Raw genomic sequence first — 27,040 nt, 5'->3', positions numbered from 1 at the left:
GAGCAATGCAGAAAATCAAAAATCTAAGGATTGATAATGTGGCTAATCTAAGAGTCATCAATTTCTATATGTCTCGTACAAATCCAGCTTTGCTTACAAAATAACTAATGTTCAAATAACTAGAGCACAAAGTCAAGCAGAACTTGTGAATCATGCATATACATACATATATCTTAAGGATTGATGCTTTTAGTGTATTGGTAAAACCTTCAAAGATTGCAGGTTTTACAGAACTTCACAGTAGACCATAATTTTATCATCTGCTGTAACTGAACACAGCCTTCGCACTTCCTAAATACAAAGGATGAATCGATTGAGAAAAGATTGCATCATCAGAGAGTGCAGAGTGAAGTGAGAGCTTTGCGCTAACTAACAAACCATAAAGGAGTTTATGCCATATATTACAAGGTGCGAGTGAGACTTTGCAGATTGGTGGGAGAAGTCTTCATGGATTTTAAATACGGGTCTGGTCTCACTTGGAACACTCAAGGATGATAACTCTTCCATGCTACATGCAAGAAAAAAATATCATCATTGCCTGGAGTTTGACAGATTTGCTTTAGAGGAGCAGACATACATGGAGATACAAGGAGATACTGGAGGTACAATGTACTGGCACATGAAGATAGGATGAATAATTCACTCCATGGCTCTGTGTTGATGATTCACCCCCTCTACTACCAGTAGAACTGTGTGTGATAACATCATATGTGTTGCCACCAAGCATGTGAATTGTGATGAAATAAACAAGCAAATCTGAATATTCTTCCCCTTCTCATGAACCAACTGAGCAACCAAGGCAAAGATGGCGCCTATCCGCACCGCAGCCATTCGTCGTCCGGCTTTGACAAATGTTGACGAAATAGGGCCAACCATCACGAATGTCGAGCCGTTGTCTTCTTATAACTGGATCGAATCGCCTGTCCCCACTATTGCTGTCCCCGGTTGCCCTCCTCTGTGGTCTCCATCCAAGACCGACAAGAAGGTGGCCAAAGACTCTGGACTCATCTATATCGCTCAAAACGCTGTTCGCCATCCTGAAAGTCCGTTAGAGCCACTCTTTCGCTCGTTGTACATCGAAAATCCTTCATACAACATAAACCCAGTTGACCTAATAACCGATCGAAACAACGTTCGCAAACTTCTATCATTCATCAATCCAAGTCTTTCCAAAAATGGACGCGAACCTTTCGCTATCGATGTTGAGGTGAGGAACAATACAGCCATTTTTTGTCGGGTGGAAACCGAGACATATACGTTCATCGGACCAAACGATTTCAGGGGTTATGGTCATGAGTTTGAGAAGACATTCACCACTACTCAGGTCTCCGGTAGTACGGGACATCATGGGATCATCTCATACAACTTCGGCGGTTTGAAAATAATAGTACGCTACGAAGCCGACGCGTTTATTGATGGACTTCCAAAACATCAACCATCCAGCGTGGAATCAGGCGATGGGGATTTGCTAAGCTCGATGAAAACCCTGTCTCTTTCGCCAATCGAAAGCCGCTCTCGTTCCACCGGGTCCAAACTAGCTATCAAAGAGCAAGGCAAACGGGTACCAATTCAGTCAACTCTTGAAATCAAAACACGTGTGTTCCGTAGGCATATCAGAATGGGAGAAGTCCTTCCACAGCTATGGGTGTCGCAAACACCCAATCTCGTCCGTGCCTACCACAGAGATGGCGTATTTGGACCACCAAAAGTCGAAGATGTCACTCGCGAGCTGGCTAAGTGGGAAGAGGGGCATTCTAGTGATCTTCGGGCGTTGGTAATACTGATTAAGGAAATCATTAGAGCGGTGAGAGAAAATGGGCGGAACGCCGTTATCAAATATGACGGCCGAAGTGATACCCTTGGAGTTTGGATGAGGAGTGGAAGCAGGATGTTGCCGGATGATCTTTATTCGAAATTTGACAATAAAATGGAGTCGACTCAGGCACCTGAATCGGAGGATCGAAAAATAACAATCAAAATCGGGGATGCTTTCTACAACATTGACATCTCGAGGATGCCATATTTCTCGACCTTCGTTAGCTCTCAACGTCTTACCCAGCCGCAAAACACTAATCTCATCCACCAGGATATTCCTTTGTTTGATGTCGCTCTCAAGGGTTTGGAGTCTGGCTACCGGCAATGTTTTCGCTCTTTGAGAGGCGGTATCGCCCAGTATCATATTCTCTGTGAGACTTATGATTTCCTAGGGGTCGACGTACTGGCAGGGCAATCAGTCAATGGTATTTTTGCCGATTTGAGGGCCTGCAAAATCGACTACGAACTCGAGTATGAGTGTTATCGAGCCGGGAGGGGTGATAAATCCAGAGCACGAGACGCAGCATTTCGACTTTTATTCCTGATAATACGTGGCGAATTCAGTGATGGAGAGAGATATTCTGCCAAGGTTTACAACGCCGTGATATTCGTTGTCTCACATTCCGGTACCTTCAGACAGAGCACGCGGACTGCGGTGCGAGCGGTTTTCGAGGAACGATTTGTAGTGTCAACTAAGCAAAAGAGGCAATTGGATCGGTGGGTAGAGGGGGATACTATCCACCCATCGGGTGATGAGAACACAACCGAAGATGAGATTTCTGAGCAATACTTTTCTGATGAGTCTTAGGCCAAGATATTTTCGGTAGAATTGATTTTGTGCTGACAAGGTTATTTATTTATCCTGGTCTATGGCTCTGAGAAAGGGTAGTGTCTAATAGTGTCTTCGTGCATGGTTATTACCAATGCAGAGGGTGCGGCCTGTGATCCCCAAGGATTCCGGTTCTAGTACGGAGGTTCATCTCAAAAGTTCTTTCTCATACTAAAAACTCTATAATAGTCTAATTTGAATATAGCAAGTGTTCTCTATCATGCAATCTATATACAAAATAATACAATTATACTTCTTTATATTCATTTTCATCTTCCAGCTCTATAATCTTTTGAATATGAGTAGAAATTCACTCTATTCTGTGAAAGATTTTTTCAATACTGCTTTCACATCTTACTCTCTTCTGTCTGACTCTTTGATGCTTGTGATAATCTATAAGCGAGCACCATGATCATCAGATTATTCATAGCAAAATACCAACATAATGATTAATCATTTCTTAAATGATTGCACTTATAGTGATATCTATATCTGTGAGTGCAGTGATGCGACTCAGCTCACAGTAGGTGTGGTCATCCATCCCATCTATATAGTACACTGCAACTGCCAGCTGCAATATAATGTGGGAACCACAATACACTCTTTTGTGTGATTTTGTACTTCATTCAGAGTCAGCAAGATTCTATAGAATTAAGATTTGAAGAACTACTTGATCAGAGCATTCACTGAATGTTGTATATATCAGTATTAGAAGTCATCTTGACAAGTAATTTAATGAGAAATGAAAATATCATCTCTACTGTGATGAAGCAGATTTGGGGGAAATTCAAGTTGGTGGTGTTATATAGTGCCTTGGTAGGTGCCTTGGTGGGTAAGCACTTTTGAGATGAACCTCTGTACAGAGAAGTGAATTAGTTGCATAATAGTCCCTCAACACAATTATTCTCATTGTGTTCTTCAATAGCTACTAGCATTCCGAAAGCCACCCTCTGCAGCATCTCGTTTTGCATCAGCGAGCATCGGCACATTCCAGCAGAAATACATCAAGCTCTTTTCATGTTCCTTAGCTAGAATTGCTGTATTGTGTATAGTGGATTCACAGCCCCTTAGTCAATCGATTGGCCGGGCTCTTCACACGTCGTTGAATGAATTACTTGATCTTCTTGCTCTGCCTTTTCAACTACACAATAGTGTGAGGACTGTTAGGGCTTCAGGAGCTCGTAGATCCATGGCGCGTGCCTGGTTGGGTAGGAGTTTTCAGAATACGTAGGCGAGCTGGCGAGAGCCTTCTTTCTCCACATGATTAAATCTCCTGTCTTCTTATTGAATTTAACCCGTTGACCGTACGCCAACAACTTACTTAACTGTGATGCAGGGCAATTTGTGTGTTGCCTTTTGTTTATCTTTGTTTTTCTCCCCCACTCTGTGATTTTCTTTGACAAATATTTGGTATTTATTTTGGATATTGTTTGAACCGATGACTCTCTTTTGCCTTTGGTTCACTTTTTTTTTCACTTTTTTTGGGTTTTATTTTATTATCTGTTTGTACTTATTATACTCTTTTTCAGGGAGAAGGTAAGAATGATATCAAACATTTCCACCCTTAGTCAGCCGTGCACAGACCTTCGAGACGAACCTGGATCGTCCGTACGCTAACCTAAATAAAGCTTAGTGTATCCTCATGATCGCCCAGAGCTTCTGCTTAGTCATTATGACGCCCTCATTGACTTTTTCGGGCAGGACCAGATTGGTTCGACGACAACTTGTTCAATCAACACTACGGTCGGTGGTTTTCTGCAATTGTGTCTCTTGTACATGCCTAGATTGCTGTGTTTGCGCTGACCCGCTATACATTTTGGAATTAGAGGAATTTGCTGGCTCAATTTCTCGGAGTTGCATCTCAACTAACCCCCCTGCCCCTTACCCCTCCTCCTGCTTTGATCGAGGCTGGGGATCGTTGATATATAGCTACCCAGCATAAGTAAACTGTTAGCCGCTGCAAAGGAAATAACCTGTTATTGCTTGGCAATCCGATACCCTTCATTACTTTATCGGCTAATCAAAACCATGGCATCCAAGCGTCGCCGTATCGCTGTGCTAACAAGTGGCGGGGATGCCCCTGGGATGAATGGTGTGGTCCGCGCGGTCGTCCGCATGTCTACCCACTGTGGTTGTGAGGCCTACGCTATCCACGAAGGCTATGAAGGCCTCGTGCAGGGCGGGGAGTTGATCCGGCGGATGTACTGGGAAGATGTGCGCGGCTGGTTGTCGCGGGGGGGTACTCTCATTGGCTCTGCTCGCAGCATGAGCTTCATGACGCGAGAGGGGCGCATGCGTGCTGCTAAAAATCTGGTTGTGCGTGGAATCGATGCGCTCGTCGTCTGTGGTGGAGATGGTAGTTTGACTGGTGCAGATATCTTCCGGGGAGAGTGGCCTGGCTTATTGGCCGAGCTGGTGGAGAAGGGGGAGTTGACCTCGGACGAGGTGAAGCCGTACCATTGCCTCAATATCGTGGGTGTTGTGGGTTCAATTGACAACGATATGTCAACAACGGATGCCACTGTTGGCTGTTATTCATCACTCCACCGCATATGCGAGGCTGTTGATGAGGTATTCGATACCGCAGCTTCCCATCAGCGCGGATTTGTGATTGAAGTGATGGGACGGCATTGCGGGTGGCTGGCTATGATGTCGGCTATCAGCACAGGGGCGGACTGGTTGTTCATTCCGGAGAGGCCGCCACGAGATGGTTGGGAAGGAGACATGTGTGAAATTATCACTCAGGTTTGTGCTGGTGCTGGTGCAATGCGCATGCATACATACCTTGCTAACTAATTTCTCATTTGAATATATAGAATCGAAAACGAGGCAAACGCCGGACCATTGTTATCGTTGCTGAGGGTGCTCAGGATAGCAACCTCAACAAGATAACATCTGGATCAGTGAAGGACCTTCTGAGCAACAGATTGAAGCTTGATACTCGGGTCACCGTTCTCGGCCACACACAGCGAGGAGGGCCCGCATGCGCCTATGATCGGTGGCTGGGCACACTTCAGGGGATAGAAGCTGTCAAAGCTGTTTTGGAAGCTAAACCCGGGTCTCCCTCGCCTATCATAACCATCAGAGAAAACAAAATCGAACCGACATCCCTTGTCGAAGCTGTTCGCGTCACGAAGCAAGTGACCCAGGCCATCAAGGACAAAGATTTTGCGACGGCCTTGGATATGCGAGACGCGGAATTCAAAGCCTATCACAGGGCGTATATCAATACGGCAACCCCTCACCATCCAAAGTTGCAGTTACCAGAAAATAAAGTACGTTTAATTTAAATGTCTACTTTGTTCTTATTTTTTGTTTTTTGTATTAGTTTCATTTAAAGATATTATTTATTTCACTTGGCTTTTTATTTCGCTAACAAGAAATCCTCGGCTCAGCGTATGCGAATCGCAATTATCCATGTTGGCGCACCTGCTGGTGGAATGAATCCCGCAACGCGCGCAGCTGTCGCCTATTGTATCGCCCGAGGTCACACGCCAATTGCGATATACAATGGTTTTCCAGGCCTATGCCGACACCACGCGGATAAGCCGCTGGGTTCTGTCCGGGAAGTTTCATGGCTCGAGTCAGACTCATGGGTAAATGAAGGCGGTTCCGAAATCGGCACAAACCGCGGCCTCCCCTCCGAAGACATGCCCAAGACCGCTGAATGCTTCGAGCTGTACAAGTTCGATGCCCTTTTCGTCATCGGTGGTTTCGAAGCCTTCACGGCAGTAAGCCAGCTCCGCAAAGCTCGTGATCAGTATCCCGCTTTCCGAATTCCTCTCGTCATCCTCCCGGCGACCATCTCCAACAACGTCCCGGGTACTGAATATTCCCTCGGTAGCGACACATGTCTCAACACGCTCATCAACTTCTGCGACGTAATTCGCCAATCCGCTTCGTCTTCCCGCCGACGGGTCTTCGTCATTGAAACCCAAGGCGGCCGCTCAGGTTACATAGCCGTCATGGCCGGCCTTGCCGTCGGAGCGTACGCAGTCTACATCCCCGAGGAGGGAATCGACATCAAAATGCTCTCGCGAGACATCGAATACCTACGCCACAACTTTGCGACAGATCGCGGCGCCAGCCACGCGGGGAAGATCATCCTCCGCAACGAGCGCGCCTCAGCCACCTACACCACGCAGGTAATTGCCGACATGATCAAAGAGGAAGCGCGTGGGCGCTTCGAGTCCCGGGCCGCCGTTCCCGGCCACTTCCAACAGGGCGGGAAGCCGTCGCCGATGGACCGCGTGCGGGCGCTGCGCATGGCGATAAAATGCATCGAGCACATGGAGACGTTCTTTGGGCGCAGTGGGGAGTCCATTGCGGCGGATCCGATGTCCAGCGTCGTTATCGGGATTAAGGGGAGTGAGGTTGTGTTTGGGCCGATGGGGCCCGATGCTTCGGGGAGGGGCGGACTAGAGGAGACGGATACAGACTGGGTGCGTCGGAGGCCGAAGAATGATTTTTGGATGGGGCTGAAGGAGCTTGTGGATACGCTTAGTGGGCGGCCCGGGGAGGATCACAACGGGGTACTTCGGATGGCGGAGGAGGAAGGGTGGGGCGCATACGCGCCGATTGACGACTGTCATTTTACGGAGTAGATTTAAAGGGGTGATTGTTATTTCCTTTTTTTTTTTTTTTTGCTTTAATTTTTCCAGCTTCTGTTCTACTTTTTCAGATTACGTATTTTCATTTTTGAGTAGATTGGTGATTGCCATGGATGCTTGATTTATGTTTGAAAGAGAGAAACGCTAGAGGAAAGAAGAAATAAATAAATAAATAAATAACTAATGATGTAAAAAGGTAACATAAAATATGAATATACAATAAATCATTCTTCACTATGAGAAATGAAAAAATGTACCTTGCCTGCTCGTCGCCCAAGCATTTGTCTCAACTATCTGTTAGAGCCACGGTATAAAAAGTAAGCCACCCAAGCTGTCACATATCATTAAAGAGATATGCGGGTACTGTATATCTATACTACTACTACGACTACTGTACAGCTCTTCCCTCTCCTGGCCGCGAGGCACGATCACCGTAGGTTTTCTACTGGCGATTTCAGGATCCTTCATTGGCTTCACGTTTGTATTACCCATCTGCATCAGACATTGGCCAAACCAAAGCGGGCGACGGGGAAGTTGACGACGCTCAGGGCGCCTCGCAGCTAGACGATGAGATCACCGTTGTCATTCCTGTGGAATATACCTTCTTGCACATAAATGCGGGGTATGGCATTTTTACTACTCCTTTGGCTTGCCGTTCAGCTTAACTCAATGCTCATGAATGATCCCCAACTTTTACCATTTGCCTTGCCCCGAGTAACTAATGGCCACTACTCCGCCTAGTAGGATATCGTAGACCCAACCACAGCACACCAACGCTGCCCAAAGAGGTTCGGCGATGCTGTGAAGGGCTTATTTTTGTTGGCTGGGACCCTTTGCTATCCATGGATGGATGGGGTATGAGAAACACAGATATGAAACGTCTTTCGAACAGCCCATCCATGGCTGCTTTGTCTGAGCTTTGATATTCTTCATTCAAACGGCCAGCCATCTGCATTGCCGAGATGATTGCATCCCACATGCAATCCACGCATTGGACTGAGAGACAATGCTGGTATAAATTCCTTGTCGTCTTTGCCGCGACCTCTCAGCCGTTGTGTACGAAACAGCCGCCCTTTGGTTGGCGGCATCTTACCTCAATTGTATCTCTACGATGCAGGTACAAGCGTACCCATCTCGGCTACCGTCTCCGGCTGGGTCACGGCAGTCAATGTCAATTATCTCGACTTTCCTCCACCTGCTGCTGCTCGCCCTTCCCATACATGGCATTGATGTGGACCTCGACAATGATGGTATTAACCCCCCCCTCCCCTTTGGACCCCTTCGAATATATCTGTAGTCCAAGAGCATCCACATCCACTCACACCACACACACGACATCAACTAGACTCCGTCGCAATGACAGCCCGAGTCCTCGCAGCAGGGGTGAGACACTACTACACCGGCGATCGACCTGGAGGTGTCCCCGGATACCTCCCCCCGCCATACTACTGGTGGGAGGCCGGGGCGATGTTCGGTTCCTTGATCGACTACTGGTTCTACACCGGCGACTCGACGTATAACAATATCATCATACAAGCCATGCTACACCAGGCCAGCGACACCCAGAACTTCATGCCAGCCAACCAGACGAGAGTCGAGGCCAACGACGACCAATGCTTCTGGGCTCTAGCTGCCATGGCCGCCGCAGAGCGGAGATTCACCGACCCGCCGCCCGACCAGCCGCAGTGGCTCACCCTGGTGCAGGGCACCTTTAACTCACAGGCGGCGCGCTGGGACATGGAGACGTGCGGCGGGGGCCTTAAATGGCAGATCTTCCGCTTCAACAAAGGCTTCAACTACAAGAACACCATCTCGAACGGGTGCTTCTTCAACATCGCGGCGCGGCTGGCGACCTATACGAACAACCATACGTATGCAGCTTGGGCGGAAAAGACGTGGGAGTGGGTGCAGCGCATTGGTCTGATTACGCCCGACTATTATTTCCTGGACGGCACGGATGACTTGAAGAACTGCTCGCAGCTCAATCGCAACCGATGGACGTACAATGCGGGCATATTTATGCTGGGCGCAGCTCATATGTATCAATTCGTTAGTGTCAAATCCCACCTCATATTCTTTTCATCCAATCCATCTGCCATCTATTGTCTAGAAAAAGCGAGAGCTAACCTCCCCCTCGCCCCTCCAGCATACCAACCAGTCTCACGGCGCGGAAAACCCGCCTGCAAAACATCATCAACGCCCTCCACATCTTCATCCACAAAGGCTCCAACGTCCTCTACGAACCCACCTGCGAAGCCCACAACAAATGCACAACCGACCAGCTCTCCTTCAAAGCCTACCTCGCGCGCTGGATGGCCGCCACGATGCAAATTTGCCCCTTCACGACGGCGCGGCTCCTGCCGATCCTGCGCGCCTCTGCCGCCGGCGCCGCCAGCGCCTGCACCATCGGCACCAACGGCGCGCAGTGCTCACAGAAGTGGAATGTCGGCCGCTTCGAGGGCAGCGCAGGGCTGGGGCAGCTGATGGCGGCGCTCGAGGTGATTCAGGGGCTGCTGGTCCGGCGCGCGCCGCTGCCTGTGTCGGCGAAGACGAACAGGACGAGTAAGGGTGAGGTGGGCGCGGAGTTCGTCAGGGGCGATTTACTGCCGGAGATTGCTACGAGGCCGATCACGGTGGGCGATCAGATTGGGGCTGCTATTTTAACGGCTGTGTTTCTGGGGTTTATTTTGGGTGGGGCTTCTTTGTTGTTGTAAAGGGGGCGGCGTGGGGGGAGCGGCGTTTATGTCTTTTGAATCTTGTTTTATTCAGTTTCAATTTCAATGTCATTTTTGTTTTCACCTTTGCTTTTTTGCACATTGGTATGTAACTGTGTGATTTGGATAAGAGGTCTCCCTTTTATGGGGCGGTTGTCCCAGGGGCGGGGGGGGTGTTTTGTTTTGAAGGGCCTTGGAATGGATGTTCAGGTTGAATTCAATCGTTAGCTGTGACTTGCCCTTGATTTTTTATATCTTCTGTTAGGCCACTGAGGCAAAAGAGCTCGATCACCACCAGCACCATGCTGGCAGTATGTTCACTGTCGATATAACTATCGAGAGCACGAAAGCCCTCTGGATCGAGGCATCAGCGCCACTCAGAGAACTTGACATATTGAACCCCTAACGGGTTTGTTCAGCCAGCGCGTATTTAACGGAAACATACGGCTCCCCGGGCCGACGAGGAAAATGAAGATGGTGAGGTTGAGGACTAAATATCGCCTTCAGTACGGGATGGTAAGCTGCATAGACCACAGCCTGTATGAGATGATTGTATGTTCACTGTCTCACAGCACATGTTACCGCCGCACTGTACCGCCGCACGAAGAAATGTGAAAGGGAAAAAAAGCCAGAGAACGGATGAGAGGAAATAGTCTTTCCTCTCCCTGCCTTCCTCTGACTCGGGTGAACAAACATACGGACCAGGGGCACGACAACTTATCATGGCGCAACCTACGCAGATTTCCAAAACGGACTCCGCTTCAATATCGATTCCAATTTCCAACTGCAGAAATCTCTCTTTGCAAAAAGGTACTAGTTCAACAAGTAAGTTGTAAACGAGTCAGATTGGGGATTTGGGGGAATTAGTTAGGTATCAAGATCAAGTACGGAGTACAACAATGTAACAAGAATAGGAGACAGCCTAGATCCGTCCCACCCGTCCTTCACCTCGCATTCGCATAGATACTGCAAATGGCCCGTCAAGCCATTGCCAGCCATCCATCCACAACCCATGTCAACATCAAGGAAAACCAAAACCAGAGCCCAGGCGGGATATAAATAAATCAAGAGCAGAATATTACCACTAGCCCTTTCACCTATATACCACCGGCCACGCCACTCACGCACACCGTCACCACATACATTGTTCATAAATCATTTTCATATCGTATTTCGTATTCAATTCAATTCAAACCGGGATACACAAAAAGGAAAGAAAGAAAAAAAAAACTACACCGCCGCCGTCCCCTCCGTCTCCGCCGACTGCCGCGGCACCTCCTTCGTGGGATGCGCCGTCACAGAGCGCGACTTGTGGTATGCCCACAGGTTATAGATCTCGAGCATCGCGGAGGCGAGGCAGCCGAAGCTGAAGTCAAAATACACGTTAACTATGCTCGTATAGGGGAAGGGGAAAAGGGGGAATGGGAGCTTGATGGGAGCAAGGACTATCATACAATGCCAGGAAGGTGAAGGCCTCGAGAGCATGCTTGAGCGAGCAGCGGCCGCCGGGGGGCGCGTTGAGACCACAGACGCCCAAGTTGTAGTCTTGCGCGGTGAAGATAAAGGAGGTTAACCAGCTGGTGGCGGTTGTTAGCCAGGTCACGATTGCTATTCTGTCGTTGTAGAAATGAGAGAGTATAAAAGGAGAAAAGCGGAGACATACAGATAGGAGAAGATGATATCAATCGGGAACGCGATCTTGCCCACGGCGGGGATGAAGGCGGAGAGCAGGCCGGGCAGGAAGAAGGCAACGGATAATACAGCCTGGGTTCTGTTAGTACCTCGATCAATATTCTAGGGATGGATATATACAACGCACGATAACGATCTCGTATTTCAGATGTTGGCCCTTCGGCCCCCTGTGGAGGAAGAAGGCCACGATGCCCATAACGATCACGGCGCTGCACCACTGGAGCAGGCGGGTGCAGAAGAGCAGGCCGCGCATGGCGGTGTCGAGGAGAGCCATTGTCGCTTGCCGCTGTTGCAGGTATCAAGGAGATGAAAGCAGAGGTGGATGCTGGACTTGGGTATATGAGAATGGTTATGATAAAACGCAATTAAATAATAAATATAAACCGTCTCGGGGTCTCTGATGTCCTGCGCTGGAATCAGGGGTTATTCCAAGATTAGATAGGGTAAAGGTATATATGTAAAGAACCACAGATATATAGTATACTCGTATACACACACATATGTATATATCAACCGATAAGAATAAAATAGAAAACCAGGTACTCGTTGGACCAGGGAGGCGGGCAAACTCTTTATATCCCCCCCCCTCTCGCGCCCGCCGCACCACCGCAAGTCTGTAGCGCAAAATTCGACAGCAGAGAACAAAAAGAAAAAGAAAAAAGAAAAATCCCAAACCCTATGCAATGCATAACGTCATAGAGCCTGAGGGGATTTGGAAGCAAAAGCCACAGCATGCCGGTTGGGGTCAAGTGCTCACACGGCCTGAGGTGAAGGTTCGATGCGTAACCGGGCGAGCCGGCGAAAGCCAAACCGCCATCCACAGATATCGCTGCCGATGTACCCAGAATCCAGAACAGTGGCCGAGGCGGGAAGGGATACAGGAGACAGATACCTACGTCCCAAGATATGCGCGGGTTTGGCTGAGGCGGGCGGCCGACGTCATTGGCTGGGATGGCTGGCATGACGCTGGTTTGACGTGCATCCAACCAGCTGTGAAGGGGAGCTTACTGTACGGAGTACATTAGGGGAATAGGAACTTGCACAGCAATGTCGAGGATTGCCACCGGGGGAGAGATCCGATACACAATAGCTGGCGGATATTCGGCATTGCTGCGGGACCACTCGCAGGAGCAGAACTTGAAGCCAGCAGAGTCGATCGATCATGCTGGCCGTCATGAGATCAGGAGTTAAGTTAGTTATCTGATATTTGGGCTTTGTTTGCCGCCAGTCCAGCCCAGCCAGGTCCAGCCAGGTCAGTCTGTCGGTCTGATATAGCTCTGGGAGCTCTCGAGAGTCTCGAGACCAGACTCGGCAAGGTCGGCAGCGCAGTCTGGCGTTATCCAGCTATCCAGCTTTCCAGCTCTCCAGTGATCTTTCCAGTGCTTGAATATCCAAGCTATCGAGGGGCAAAGGGCGTTTTTAGCTGGCTTGGCCGGAACTTTAAACCAACACCGCGGCATCCAGCAAGCTGTGGCCAGTATAGAAGAGAGGATGGCATAGAGATCTAGCTAGCTACCCAGCTACTGGGATACGGTTGGCGGAGCTGTGGAGGTCTCGTCTCGCCATTGTCCCGACACAATCTCAGCAATCAATGCATCCCGTTCCTTTTGAACGCTTCCTGACAAAGGATTAACTAGTAGTTAACTAACTAGTTAACAATCACCCATCACAAGCTACTGCAAGTGTCATCATATCACCTCCTACAGCTTCAGTCATAGATACATCCATACCCCGCACCGCATTAAGCTCCCCAACTGTCGTCCGTGCCTATCAGACCACGATCTAACTGGTAACTAGCAGCTCAAACTCTCCGACTCTGGCCAACGAGCCATCTGCATCTGCACCCAACAAAGTAGTCTCCGACTGAAGCCAGTTTTGCTTTTTCGCGTAACCAGTGGAAACCAGCTCGACTGTTTCCATGGACTGCAGACTGGCCGGATACAAGCAATACCTCATGTAATCATGTATAGTGGTACACAACGCTCAGGTATCCCCAGGCTGCCGTTGAAACCCAATCAATGCTGATGGTCATCATGATGATATGTGCAGTGGATAGTAAACAGTGCGTGCCGTGAGTTTGTTTGTAATGTTCCCGTGCGGGTCAGCAGCCAAAAAAACAGCAGCGGGGAATAGGCCAACACCGGCTTCCTCCCTCGCTCGTCGATCTCAGATCGCAAATATATGTCCGAGACAGCTAAATAGCGTAGAGGAAGAAAGACGTACTGTACCATGTGAGAACTGGTCAGCTGGTGGGTGTGGTGACGCCTTTGGTTTGAAGCACTAACTCAGTAGATGTATATTTATATATGGTCATCCATACCCCCGTCCCTCGGAATACTCACTCAGTGTTACTGTTATTGCTCTGAGCCGTCGTTTCAGACAACCTAGGTTGTCAGACGAAACAGCGGGGTTGTGCGACAACGGTGTCCATGTTGTCCTCAACCTGTTTTGCTCAACCTTAACGTCTATATAGATAGCGTCATCGACACTGGAGAGGTTTTCGTCAAGCGTACTAGGATGTCTGTAGGTGGTTATGTTTCGAACTGTGGGGGAATGAAATGCTCCAAATAGCCGGCTATGCCGAAGTCTTAAAGGCAGCTCTGATCTGCAAGTGAATGATTCATTCATTGCTGTCCTCTGTCCTAAGTAACTCTGCACATAGTATGGACTAGCTCTAGGAACTAATGCTGAAGTCGTAGCTTATTACGCCTTAAGTTACCGCATTTATTACAAACTCAGGATGTTGTTGGATACTAGCATAGTAGGACCGAAGGGATCAAGTCATCTATAAAAATAATATAAACGCAAAATGACGGAGGATGGGTTGGTTGGTTGTAACTGTCTAGAAGGGACAGGTCGCATGGTATTAAGGGGCATCAGGGGTGCCAACTCCTATACCTCCTATACTTATATTGCGCCCATTCAGTGGAGGCCGCCTGTTCCGATGGTTGTAAAGCCCTTCATCATCTGTGTTTCCTGTCCCAAGAATTGAGACCCCCCCCCCCCCCCCCCCCCCATTTGTCATATTACTTTTGTGGAACGGAGATAGAAGGTGTATCTTGAACAAAGAATCACCGGAAAGAAAAATGACCAAGATCCTGGGCTCTGAGTTGTGACAACTAATACTCAACTCTGCTATTACCGGGAAGGAAACCACCCGGAGAAATGTTCGCTTGGATGAGCACCAGGATACAAACAAACATCCTGACGGTGGATATCTTTGGCCAAACCCCAGGGTGAAAACTGCACTACTGGGTTCGTCTCCTTCATCCCAATTTCCTCAAAAGCAACAAGATAGCGTTGAAGGGAATGGACGCTAGCGCCAACATGGCGGCTAGAGGCAGCGGATGCGATATTTTATACCAGGCAGCATACCACGTATTAGCTCTCCGTTAGAGATGAGATTATCAAGCTTCCGCCATAATCATAGAGGATTAACCATCCCCCAATATCTTCTCTCGGTAACTTGGCCCGGTGTTATAGTGGAGCGCTTGGTCGTGGCAGACACAATCCCTTATCAATACTCAATAGATTGTGATTCGGAGTATGGGTTTAGATATTTCAATAGCCCAATTAAATAAGCCTTTCGTTGTAGATTTTAACGTTCTTATTCCACAGAATATTGAAGCTTATAGAAGTTAAAACTCGATTATCGATGGTTTGATTGGGTCCCAAAACCTAATGAAAAGTTTAAAAATGCGAAATTAGTGCGGAGAGCTCAGAATTTTTCGCATTCAAGTTGTCGTATTTTGCTTTTCTCGCACGTCATTTTCTTTTCGCGCTTGCTGCTGGGCAAGCCCTGCAGTTTATATCCTCTGCATTCCTTCCGGCTCTGGATGGTTTCTTCATTCTCCATTGCACACAAATTCTTCTCAACGAGCGGTGCCTTCGTCCCTCGCTGTTCATGTGAACCCTCAAACATCGAACTCTCAATTGCCCGTATACCGCATGTGCGCTGCGAAATGCATTCCTTCCATCCCCAGCAGTTGAGCGCCAGTTTCGTGGATAACATCTTCCGCGCTGGCATATGCGGCATTCGTTGAAATCATGTCCAGTCGTGTGCACATGCAGGTCACTAAATGTGCAAATGGCAGCGTGTGCCAGACGCGCTTTTCTATCAATCCGAGTGGATTTCATTTCATCACGCCCAAGCAATCCTTCGCATGCTCTGTGGCGAATAGGAAGAAGCTTGTTCGTCCTGCCACCCAAGATCTCGTCCTTGCCACTGATGCGGTATGCTCTACGAGGCATATGGGTAAAGCGCATAATCGGCAAGAGAACACCACCTAATCGACGAAGCAGGTGGGTGAAGTTTGATGCGGTGAAAGGAGGTGTAATGGCAAAAGTGAAAAAGGGTTGGGGGTCCTTGAGGCTCCAGCTGCGCTTCAAGGTTGTATGCACTTTTTTTAGTTGCAATGGACATGTTGCTTCTGTCTATACCGTGCTAAGCTGTTACTGGGTGAGAAAACTAGTAGGTCACCTCAATGGAAATGCTGTAGATTCAAGAGGGCTTATGATTTGTAATACAAAGGCGAGCTATGGAAGAGAGAATCCTTCTCTAGGCAAGAAGGTTCTGACAATAGCAAGGCCAGAACTCATAAAGTCAGTAATGATGAATGACTGCTTTATTGCAAACCGCGTCGAGCTCACCTCACAAAGTCACACAGTTTGTTTTGGCGCTCCCGATCAGCTGAGTTGCATCGCAGTAACTGAGCAGGAGCAACTGAGGAGCAGAGACACGATGCAAACATGTTGCTCCGGCTATATGAGCAAGGGGGATGCGAGAAATATCTAGGAGTCACCAAAATTGATGACAGAAATTCAGGTGAAAGCTTTGCTTTTTGCCGCCGCCTGGCAGGCGATTGAGCGTCGAACATTACAGAAAATATCGGCTTTTACACTAGCACGGCAAGGGATATACTGCACACCATTGAACTTCGTCGTGAAGTGCGCCTCCGATGTCAGCTTGCCTGGGAGAATCTGTATGAAATTCTAAGTGGACGGGGCGCTAATGCTTCTCGGATCAATTAATACCCGCGTCCCATTGCAAGGACAATCCGCGAAGCTTCGAATCTTTTAATCAACATTCTAGCTGCCAGTGGTGTCATTCTGGGGGCAGTCAATTATCGGTTGTACGCTGTAATTGCTTCCTTCGATCTCCGAAACGATTTCCCTTTCTTCTGAGAAATTTGATCCTCCTCGCTTCTTGATGAGGCTTCCTTGGTAGGCAATCCCTTAATGTCTCTTTGGAGGCATCCCCAGGTATCCTCTCCTCCCCATTTCTCCCCACTATTCCCGAAATTCGTCTCTGGGTTTCAATTGATTTCCGCTACTTTAGTTCCAAGTGGCAAATGTGAAGGAAACCCTGTTAGACCGACACCAATCAGTCATACACTTTTCTCCTGCGAACGCTTCAAGCAACAGGCGGAGAAATTCCCAAATTCCTGATGTCAACTTGACTCAATTGCAAAGCCATTCTCTATTAATTAGCCTCCATGCCGCCACTTGGTAACCTTTCTTATCTCCCGCTCCGCTCTTACCGGAACCGATGCATACATTCAAACCTATTTGTGCTGAATCTTCCGGGCTGCAAACCGGCTTTGCCGAAAGCCACCCTCTATCGCAAGACAGGCACAATGTCGACTGCCCACGTAGACTCTCGTGAGTATATCGGCGAGTCTGGTCGCAATTATAAAATTGAACGAGTTCTTCAAGAAGAAACCTTTCCCCCTCGCTGGGTTGGCCTTGCTAGGTAGATTGAAGCTATTTCCCTTCGTATAATTATGATAATAGCTTTGCTTACTCACTGCTTCCTCAGTGCGGGTGGCCGTAAGTACGTATTGAAATACATTCACCCGGTTAATTTTGAAGACCTCGAGGATGTAAATAATAGGCTTCGTGGTAGCGCTAACCACGTCCGTCTCTGTCAAGATACAATTCCCAAGAAGTCAGTGTTTGTTTTTGAGTATCTGGCAGGACACCTCCTGCATCGTGTCCAGAAGGACTTGCCTCTTGAAACAACAAAAAGGATACTCAAAGATGCTCTTCGTGGAATTGCAGAACTCCATGATCAGGACATTGTCCATACCGGTAGGTAACCCTACACCCCCTCCCTTCTTATGATGGTGATCACTTACTCCGAGTAGATATTAAGGCCGACAATTTTTTTGTTGACTGGCAGGCCCGGAAGGATGGTATCCTCATTGAACGAGTGCAACTTGGTGATTTGGAAGATTCCGCATACATCCCTCCTGGATCAGCGATGATTGGAAAACAGGCAGGGAACCCAATGTGGAGAAGCCCCGAAGCCCATGCCAAAGGGCCTGTGAATAAGCCTTCTGATATCTTCTCCTTTGCGCTTGTAGTGAGTCTCGTCAGCTATTAGTTTTTGCGGCCAAGGGGGCATATTCACTAACGATTTTAGTGCATTTATGCGGTGCATAAACGCGTTATCCTCGCAGTGGGGGAAGAGGAGTTGGACGAAGGCGTAGACCCGTTATCTATTGTGATTGAGCGCCAAATCTCATACTTTGCGGATGCAGACGGGATAGCTGCGTTTTTGAACTATCTGGGTGATGAGAACCCCTGGGTCCAGGTTTTTAAGATCATTCGGGATGGTTTCGATAAAGAAAACCCGCGCAAACCATTTTCACTTTGGAAGGGCGCTGATGAAGATTTTAAAAGTCTCATTTGCTCCATGACAAATTTCGATCCAGCAAAGAGGATCACAGCTCGCGAGGCGTTAGCGCATAAGTGGTTTGAGGGGGTTTAAATATGGGGACTTGACAGGGGATACCAGGTATGGAAGGGGGAGAAGCGATAGGGGCCAGGCGGAGCAGAGAAGCAGATGCTCATGACATCAATATCTCCAAATATTTCCCCCACCGGTTATGCTTCCATATCTGAAGCTCATCACTTATGCCCAAGCAATCAGTTCCACGAAACGGAGGATGAAGCGCCGCAACAATAATATCATTGGAAGGTACCGCCAACTCTATGAGAAAATATAAAGATACTGAAGAATACCAAACTCTCGCACATACTAGCCTAGTTTAGCTCTGAACACTCATGGCAGAATAACCCCATTCTGCGGCATAGGCAGGCAGGTAACATTTGATCGTGTTCAGGTGAGACTTGATAGTTATATCATATGAATTCTACCGCGACGTCACACTGAGAGGCGACCAGCGGGGTTTCGTCGAAAGATACCACTGATGTAAGGACAAAACGGATGGACCATGAGGGTGATAGCCTCGCATGCCTACACTTTGTTCATTCGCGATCTTATCACACTGCTTTCTAAGATCTTAGACCAAATCGACGGGAAACCGGAGCCCGTGATATTGTGGCAGGCTTCCTAAACACAAAATGCGTCCCAGAAATACAAGCTGCTAGATTCTTCCATCGAATGCTGACAAAGCTTTACCGGTATGATGAGGTGTGATAGTTGGCTGATTTCAACATTGCAGAAGAAAAGAAGATGCCATAGTTAGATAATGCTTGTTGATGTTTATGTATTTCCCCACCACGATCCAGGCTTGGCCCGATGCTGCCAAGTCGGTCTCGGCCTTCCTTCGGCCTTCGGCCATCGCTAGATTATTTATCACCTCAACGATTACAGAATCCTTCACAATCAATGCCACGGATGGGGCATGCAGCCCGGGATAATCCGCTGACCTATATGGGCCGTTGTGCAAAACATTTCCGTCCGATGCTTGAAGTGCGGTCAGTGGCTCAGTATGGTTCGTATTCTACAGCAGCCTCTGTTGTTTATTGGATTACAATATTCCATGCAACCACCAAACAAGCAGGATTTCGGCCGCAAAGTTAATCAATCCTGGCCCTACGACGGGCGATGATGTAACTGTCAGACAGCCAAAGGGTGCAAATGTGCCCCAACCTGGGATTTAGGCTGTGAGCTTGCTGCGAATGCCACAACTAAGAATATGAAATTCGCATATATATATAGCCGCCAAATTCCCCGTCGGATCAAGATCTCTGATCAATCCTCAAATCGCAGTTGAATAGAACCAGTCCGAAGCAGTACCAGCAAGCCCCATTCTTTCAAAATCATCAGACCAGCAAGCCTAACAGCAGCACCTCTTCGCCAATTTCAACCCAACAAATATCCCTCTGTAGCTTGTCTACACAATGTCGAAGCTCATCACCGTGTTTGGGGCCACAGGCAATCAGGGTGGCTCCGTTATCAAAGCCATCCTCGCCCATCCCACTCTATCCAAGGAGTTCAAAATTCGGGGCATCACCCGCGATCCCTCCAAGCCATCCGCCCAGGAGTTGGCTAACCAGGGGGTTGAGATCATGAGTGTACGTTTTTAGGGAAGCTCTACAGATATCAATTTTCACCTCCCACATTGCTCCATCATATCCACTATTCTGCCCTGAAGTCAGTCTCCTCTTTAGCAAAATCTGATCTGACACAAAAAACCCCAACTCCAGGCGGACATGAGCTCCCTCTCCTCCCTCGCCCCTGCGCTCGCCAACGCTCACACTGTCTTCCTCGTCACCAACTTCTGGGAATCCGCCAAGCCAGAGGTTGAATATTCCCAGGGCAAAAATGTTGCTGATGCCGCCAAATCTGCTGGGGTTTCCCATTTCATCTTCTCGTCACTTGTCAATGTCACCGATGTTACTCATGGCCGCTTGCCGAATGTGAGCCACTTTGACAGCAAGGCGAATGTTGAGAAGTATGTCCGGAGCATTGGGTTGCCGGCCACCTTTGTGTTGCCGGGGTACTTTATGAGTAATTTTGAGAAGACGTTACGGAAGGGGGAAGATGGGGTGTTTACGTTGAGTTTGCCAGTTAGTGAGAACGCGCAGTTTCCACTGTTCGATGCTGCTGGCGATACTGGTGAGTTACTTTTATTATTTATTATTCTTATTATCATAAAAAGGGGAAAGAAAAACAGTAAAAAGAAAAGAGAGAAAGAAACCGACCATATAAGACCACATCGGAACTAACACCAAACCTAGGCAAATATGTAACGGCTGCCATGAAGAAATACCCTGCAACCCTCGGCAAAGACATCTACGAAGCAACAGACTACTACACCCCAGGCCGCATTGTCTCAGAATTCACAGAAGTAACGGGATATCCCGCCAAGGTGGTCCAGATTACCCCTGAGCAATATAAGTCTTTCATGCCACCTTTCGCGGCGCAGGAGTTTTTGGAAAACCACCAGCTGCTGGAGGGTCCCGGGTACTATGGTGGGGCCAGCTTGGGCGAGAGTCTTGCGATTTTGGAGGAGAAGCCGACGAGCTGGAAGGAGTTTGTGGAGAGGGAGAAGAGTCGAGCGTGGAAAGCGTGAGGGGGGTGTCCCTATTTTTTTCTCATTTTAATCTGTGCTAGTCTCTGAGTGATATATTAATGATCGGGTTTTGTTTCCTCGCAGCTGTATGAAGGGCTTGTATTTTTAAATGAAAATAATCGCACAGGATGAAAAATGATGGATCTTATATTAAATATATACTAATTGTTGCTGATCTTGGTAGGGTATTGTATGTAACTGTGTTCGCAGTAAACGGGAAGCATACCAACCTAGCCTCATTCATACTAGCGCGAGCCTTATCTAGCTCAACCTCTTGAACTTTCAAGCAACAGCAAAGAAAGAGTTAACCAAAACCGCATCAATTTCAACCTACTTCAACAAGGCCGCGACGAAGTAGACTACACGTCATATCCGCGGACTTCGAGAGCTAGCTCTCTTGACTGAGCCTCGTTTGGTCCTGGTTCTGATTCATCAAGGGCCTGTCTTCGCAAAAATGAAATCGGCTTCGGGGAGGGTCTGGAGATCTTCGGCCGACGATTGTCGGGCGAGCTCCAGCACGCCGAACCAGCAATGATGTCCGTTCAATTCTTAACTCCTTGTTATACATATGTATGGACTGTACATATAAACATATCTCCATGGATTTGCATACTGATTTGACCGGCTATTTGTTCCGAATAGCCGGTAGACGATGTTGATCTCCATATTTCAATTCTATCCAGGTGTTAGTGAGCTTCCATGGGAGGATATGTTACTATATATTACTGCTATCCTGCGCATTGCAACTCTTGGAACTCCTGAAAAATGAGTGTCATTATTGTTGCTGCGAGCATATGCGCGCACTTGATATTATATAGGAGTATCCCATTGTCTACAACCAGTCTATCAATACACTCAGATGGCCTTCACAAAGTCCTCCCTTTCCACCTCTAGCATGAGCGAAAGCGCCAAAGCAGATACCACAAAGTCCCAGACTCTCGAGAATCATAGCCCCCTCAAAGAAATTGAAGATCACCGCCCTCAACCCGCAAATGACGAAAAAGATACGTTGACTGGTATAGACACACCCACAGATGACGATGCTCGCAAAATTACCGGGTTTCGCTGGTCTCTGATCTGTGCTGCTCTTTATCTGTCGGCCTTGATGTATGGACTCGACACAACCATCGCTGCAGACGTGCAGGGGGCAGTCATTCGCAGTTTCCATGAGGTCGAACAGCTTGCCTGGATCGGCGTCGGATTCCCTCTCGGATCGGTCGCTGTCATCCTTCCCTACGGCTTCCTATTCACCTCCTTCAACATGAAATGGCTCTATATTGTAGGGATTGTGTTGTTTCAGGCAGGGTCCGCTCTCTGCGGCGGTGCGCCGAGCATGCAAGCTTTAATCATTGGGCGTGTGATTGCTGGAGCTGGAGGGACAGGTATTTATCTTGGCGGCCTAAACTACTTCTCTGCCATGACAACTCGACATGAGCGTGCGGTGTATATTTCCGGGATTGGTTTCGTTTGGGGGTTTGGGGCGATTCTGGGACCGGTGGTTGGAGGTGGGTTCTCGGACTCCGCTGCGACCTGGAGATGGGGATTCTATATCAACCTCATCATCGGTGCAGTCACAGGCCCTATCTACCTGTTTTACCTTCCACCCGTTCACCCGGCTTCTGGGAAACCGCTCGGAGAGCGATTGAAAAGTTTGGACTATGTTGGGTTTATTCTGAGCGCAGGAATGTGGGCGACTTTCGCTATTGGGTTTATCTTCGCCGGTGGTCTCTGGCCGTGGAGCGGTGGTCGCGCTATCGCAATGGTTGTGGTTTGGGGTGTCCTCCTTGGTCTTTATGCTCTGCAACAGGGTTTTTGCATTTTCACAACGCCCGAGACCCGATCATTCCCCTGCCATCTGCTCAGGTCGCGAACTCAAGTGTTGTTCTATGTCATTACCACCTGCGCCAATACTTGCATGTTCTTCACCATGTTCTACATCCCCATCTACTTCCAGTTCACACGGAATGATACTTCTCTCATGGCTGCGGTTCGACTGCTTCCCTATCTTGTGTTCACCATTACTGTCAACCTGACGACAGGGTGGGCCCTCCCTCGGGTCAAGTACTATATGCCAATGTGTCTGGTGTCAGGCATCTTGATGACTATATCCAGTGCGATGTTCGTGGCTTACCTCTCACCGTCAACACCCACCCCACAGATCTATGGCTTCAGTATTCTGATGGGAGTTGGAACTGGAATCACCATTCAGCTGGGATACTCTGTCAGTAGCTTAAAGGTAGCACCAACTGACTCACTCAGTGCCATCAACCTGCAGAATGTTGCACAGATCGGCGCAACAGTTCTGAGTATTGTTCTTGCCAACCAGGTTTTTCAGTCAACTGCTGTCCGCAATTTAAATCGTGTTTTGGCTGATCAGGGGTTCAGCCAGGAAGATATTCATGGCATTGTTGCGGGGGCTCAGAGCACACTATTTGGCAGACTGAATAGTGAGCTACGGACGGGGGCTATTGGTGCCATCACCTCTGCGATGGCACGAGCCTTCATTATTCCGCTTGTCGCCGGAGCGCTAGGTACCATTGCCTCTTTAATCTTGAAGCGGGAAAGACTATTTGGATAGATGCGGTTGGAAGAGTTAGAAGGGTGAATGTAAAGCATCAAATAATTTTTTATGTGTGGACTGGGGCCACGATCGGGCGGAAGGACGTTCTGAGAAACTGGCGGTTCCTAGATTGTACAGCAATTTTGATTTATCCCACACTATGGAATGAACTAGATCGGAGCTAAAGACAATAGAAAAAAAAGAAACCTATAGAGTGTGAAGCGAGTAACTGTAAATAATGCTAATATGTTGCAATAATTAGCTATGATAAAATGCTATCTAAGATCGCCCTCGATGTTGGGATCTAAGATAGAGCTGAAGCGGAGATAGGCATTAAGAAACAACCAGCATGACACACCTAGCTTCATCACCTCGATGTCAGCCAGCTAACAAATCCTAGCGTTTTTCTCCCAAGCCTGATCATTGGCGTCGGTTTTAATTTCTAGCAGGTCATCAACACTCTCGTTCCCTTACCATCTATCTACTCCATCCACCCTCTCACCATGCAACAGGCACGAAAGCGTCGCATTCAAGCCTGTTACCCCTGTTACACGCGAAAGCAAAAAGTATGTTTAAAAGACCACCTCCTATGGTTGCAGACGAGCGGGCTCTGATCGATTCCTTCTAGTGTAACCGCCAGTATCCATGTAACCACTGTAGCCGCCGCCGGCGGGCAGAAGGGTGCATCTATAGTGGTGGGACAGCACCTGGACGGGAGGCTCAAGTCCAGAAACTGCCCAAGGGTGCAAGCCACTCGAAGAATATGCCAACACGACATGAGCATGAGCATGAGCATGAGCATGAGCATGAACCTAACGGTTGCTCGTCCAGTCGGCATTCTGCCCTAGCCAAGTCGTTTGGTTACTTCGAAGACAGCAATTCCAACACGATGGCTTTGCTGCGGAATGTAATTGAGTTCTATTTTCAAATCTCTTATTAAGTATTTTTATTATCCTGGTTAGGGTTGATGTTTGAAAGCTCATTCGATGTCTTATTTAGTTAGAATTGCCTGATGAGGATGAAACGGAACTAATCGATCCCTCTTCGCAGTCTATATGGGGTACCATCCAACATGAGGTTGGGCGTATGCCCGATCGCCAGATTGTAGATTTCCTTGTGCAGTACTTTGTCAGTGAGCTGAATTGGTAAGGTTGATGAGGGCGAACTCTTTGGAAAGACAGCTCAGATCTATTTTATTCTAATTTTAATCCCTCCCTCTTATTTGATTTGTCTAGGATGAAGCAAGTTATCCATTCTCCCAGCTTCTTAGCCGATTATCAGAAATGGTGGGCAAAGCGGGGTAATCCAATGGCAGTGTCTGATGTCGATTTTGCAACTCTCATTGTTCGCATTTGTTGCTATGCGACACAGTTCCTGCCGTCGCCGTCGTGCATTGTCGACCAGATCTACGGCCGATCACTGGAAGATATTCGCGACACTTGCTGTGGTATCGGAGAAAATCTTGCCAAAGCCTGTGAAATGCTTGACGGGAAAGGTTCCCTGTTCCGTGTGCAGCATCTTCTATTCGCTGCCCTGAAACTATCGTGTGAAGGGGGGACAGCTCCATTCTGGGAAGGCGTGGCTTCTGCTAGTCGAGCCGCTCAAAAGGCTGGTATTCACAGAGAGGCCACTGATTGCAGAAGGTCGCCCCCCTTATTACAAGAAAACGGTGTCCAGGAGCTGGAAAAAGAGGTTCGACGGAGGACTTTCTGCAGCCTTTATGCTTTGGACAGGTATGCCTCAAGATCTTCATGACTGAGCGGACTGGCTGACGGATTTTTAATAATAGCCATTTAGCCAGACAGCTGGATCGGATTCCGTTCTTGCCAGACAATTCAGTCGTGGAGATATTACCCCGGTTGCGCTTAATCGCTGATATTGGCGATTCACCATTAGATATAGATGGTAGTGCTCCCGATATATTCACCGAGCGGCTCCTGGAAGTTCAGCTAGCGCGATTCTGTCGGAGTCTAAATTTAAAGCAGAACTCTAAGTATGATCCAACAGAGAGTGAGCACAGATATGAGAGATTTTGCGCCGAATATCTCCCTAGCGTACACGCGGCTTTCGCTATAGACAAACCAGATATGACATGGGACGAGGCTCTCCCCAAGCTACCCATGCAAAGGCAGCTTTTCTACATCGCTATTTTCGACTCAGTCTGTTGGAATTTCCGACCCCTTCTATTACTCAAACCTAACGATGTCGCAAGTCTACCGCCTTACAAGCGCGTACTCCTGCAATCGCAAAAGCTAAGGCTCGGCCTCGCTGCACTGAAAGAGCTCGAGGCCGTGACCGCCCTCCATTTGATGTTTGGCGGCTCATACACGCGCTTTGGTGCTATCATTTTCAACACCTTCGAGGCTGCCGTACTTTTACTCTGTCTTTGCACGCATGCAGATTTCCCATTTGACCAAGGGGACGAGAACACCGACATTCTGGGAATGAAGGTTAAATTGTCCCGTAAACGGGCGATGCAAGCGGCCGAGCTGGCCATTAATCGCCTCCAAATGCTGGCCGAGTTCAGTGACATGGCTGCGTCGGGGGCCCGGGTGGCTGCTCAGTTATTCGCCAGAGCATTCTGGGCGAAGCAGTCAGCGAATCCGAATCCAGGTTCCCGCGCGGTATCTGATACCCCTTCTTTATGGGCCCCGCTGGATTCGGCTGCTATGGAGAGTATCGATGATGATATCCAAGAGCAATGGCAGTCTTTAGGACAGAAAGATTTTGTTTTGACACCCGAAATGTTTTTGTCAATGGTGCAACAGAATACTTCATCCCCAAACGGCCAGGAAGCCCCGATAGACGTCCCTTTGCTCTGGGGAAATTTCGGACTTTAGTGGTGCCTGATTTTTCCATAGAGGAATGGAGTTAATGAGGAGTTTTTTTTTACGCTGGATAATGTATAGTATATACCTGTTGCATAACGAGAACCCAAAGGAAATGAGGTGCTGGCAATTAGCATACCTAATAGAAACATAAAGGTTAAATACCCAATTCCTGCGGTCTGGGTTCCAATAGCAAAGGGGGTGGGTGTGGGTGGCCTTAAAGAAATACACGTATTTGCAAAGCTGTCAACACACATCCCGTGTTTCAATTCTTCTACTATACGAGAAAATGAATGTCGCGATGAGGCGAGAGGAGATAATACCCGATAGTTTCAAGAGAGGACCATCGGTTAGTCCTCGAGCTACCGACGGGATTAGGGCGGCAGGTATAGCAAAACTTCCTGCGGTTTTGATTGCATATCAACATGAGATATGTATATTCAAATCCCCCCCTCCCTTCTCCTTTTTTTAACTGATATCGCTCCAACTGACGTGCACCTTAGGTTGCGATGACAAGACTACGACAAGCACCTATGAGGAACGACTGGCAAAAATACACTGGCGTTGACATTGACTAAATATTGGTTCTCTGTGTTTTGAGATGCCAGCCAATTATTTAGAGATTTCAATGGCTATATCGCTTTTAACAGCAACTGAAAAACATAC

General features: G+C 48.1%; 10 protein-coding genes across 10 annotated transcripts; 8 read left to right on the top strand and 2 right to left on the bottom strand.

Annotated features, from left to right (window-relative positions):
• Positions 1 to 805: 805 nt before the first annotated feature.
• HCBG_08431 (uncharacterized protein) lies at positions 806 to 2,623 on the top strand (the record flags this gene model as incomplete). The annotated part of the gene is made up of 1 exon (XM_045435480.1): positions 806 to 2,623. The coding sequence occupies one exon, from the start codon at positions 806 to 808 to the stop codon at positions 2,621 to 2,623; it is 1,818 nt and encodes a 605-aa protein (XP_045283972.1).
• A 1,762-nt stretch (positions 2,624 to 4,385) lies between these two features.
• Positions 4,386 to 7,248, top strand: HCBG_08430 (6-phosphofructokinase beta subunit; the record flags this gene model as incomplete). The annotated part of the gene is made up of 3 exons (XM_045435479.1): positions 4,386 to 5,389; positions 5,461 to 5,919; positions 6,040 to 7,248. 3 exons carry the CDS (start codon positions 4,673 to 4,675, stop codon positions 7,246 to 7,248), a joined length of 2,385 nt encoding a protein of 794 aa, XP_045283971.1.
• A 996-nt stretch (positions 7,249 to 8,244) lies between these two features.
• Positions 8,245 to 9,968, top strand: HCBG_08429 (glycosyl hydrolase; the record flags this gene model as incomplete). Its single annotated transcript, XM_045435478.1, has 3 exons — positions 8,245 to 8,504; positions 8,600 to 9,293; positions 9,401 to 9,968. 2 exons carry the CDS (start codon positions 8,611 to 8,613, stop codon positions 9,966 to 9,968), a joined length of 1,251 nt encoding a protein of 416 aa, XP_045283970.1.
• A 1,230-nt stretch (positions 9,969 to 11,198) lies between these two features.
• HCBG_08428 (uncharacterized protein) lies at positions 11,199 to 11,934 on the bottom strand (the record flags this gene model as incomplete). The annotated part of the gene is made up of 4 exons (XM_045435477.1): positions 11,199 to 11,334; positions 11,423 to 11,545; positions 11,632 to 11,732; positions 11,788 to 11,934. 4 exons carry the CDS (start codon positions 11,932 to 11,934, stop codon positions 11,199 to 11,201), a joined length of 507 nt encoding a protein of 168 aa, XP_045283969.1.
• Positions 11,935 to 12,343: 409 nt separating this feature from the next.
• On the top strand, positions 12,344 to 13,168 carry HCBG_08427 (uncharacterized protein; the record flags this gene model as incomplete). Its single annotated transcript, XM_045435476.1, has 2 exons — positions 12,344 to 12,669; positions 12,889 to 13,168. The coding sequence occupies 2 exons, from the start codon at positions 12,344 to 12,346 to the stop codon at positions 13,166 to 13,168; spliced, it is 606 nt and encodes a 201-aa protein (XP_045283968.1).
• Positions 13,169 to 15,233: 2,065 nt separating this feature from the next.
• On the bottom strand, positions 15,234 to 16,411 carry HCBG_08426 (uncharacterized protein; the record flags this gene model as incomplete). Its single annotated transcript, XM_045435475.1, has 3 exons — positions 15,234 to 15,338; positions 15,606 to 16,038; positions 16,311 to 16,411. 3 exons carry the CDS (start codon positions 16,409 to 16,411, stop codon positions 15,234 to 15,236), a joined length of 639 nt encoding a protein of 212 aa, XP_045283967.1.
• Positions 16,412 to 17,155: 744 nt separating this feature from the next.
• HCBG_08425 (uncharacterized protein) lies at positions 17,156 to 18,432 on the top strand (the record flags this gene model as incomplete). The annotated part of the gene is made up of 4 exons (XM_045435474.1): positions 17,156 to 17,412; positions 17,479 to 17,750; positions 17,807 to 18,024; positions 18,085 to 18,432. 4 exons carry the CDS (start codon positions 17,156 to 17,158, stop codon positions 18,430 to 18,432), a joined length of 1,095 nt encoding a protein of 364 aa, XP_045283966.1.
• Positions 18,433 to 19,811: 1,379 nt separating this feature from the next.
• Positions 19,812 to 20,986, top strand: HCBG_08424 (NmrA-like family domain-containing protein; the record flags this gene model as incomplete). The annotated part of the gene is made up of 3 exons (XM_045435473.1): positions 19,812 to 19,985; positions 20,118 to 20,529; positions 20,652 to 20,986. 3 exons carry the CDS (start codon positions 19,812 to 19,814, stop codon positions 20,984 to 20,986), a joined length of 921 nt encoding a protein of 306 aa, XP_045283965.1.
• Positions 20,987 to 21,845: 859 nt separating this feature from the next.
• Positions 21,846 to 23,564, top strand: HCBG_08423 (uncharacterized protein; the record flags this gene model as incomplete). Its single annotated transcript, XM_045435472.1, has 1 exon — positions 21,846 to 23,564. The coding sequence occupies one exon, from the start codon at positions 21,846 to 21,848 to the stop codon at positions 23,562 to 23,564; it is 1,719 nt and encodes a 572-aa protein (XP_045283964.1).
• A 485-nt stretch (positions 23,565 to 24,049) lies between these two features.
• HCBG_08422 (uncharacterized protein) lies at positions 24,050 to 26,386 on the top strand (the record flags this gene model as incomplete). Its single annotated transcript, XM_045435471.1, has 4 exons — positions 24,050 to 24,112; positions 24,546 to 24,691; positions 24,782 to 25,279; positions 25,336 to 26,386. 4 exons carry the CDS (start codon positions 24,050 to 24,052, stop codon positions 26,384 to 26,386), a joined length of 1,758 nt encoding a protein of 585 aa, XP_045283963.1.
• Positions 26,387 to 27,040: the final 654 nt, after the last annotated feature.

Source organism: Histoplasma capsulatum (genome assembly GCF_000150115.1).
Source record: "Histoplasma capsulatum G186AR genomic scaffold supercont2.15, whole genome shotgun sequence".
In the NCBI taxonomy this organism is placed as follows: domain Eukaryota; kingdom Fungi; phylum Ascomycota; class Eurotiomycetes; order Onygenales; family Ajellomycetaceae; genus Histoplasma; species Histoplasma capsulatum.
This window is presented reverse-complemented; position numbering and strand designations above follow the sequence as displayed.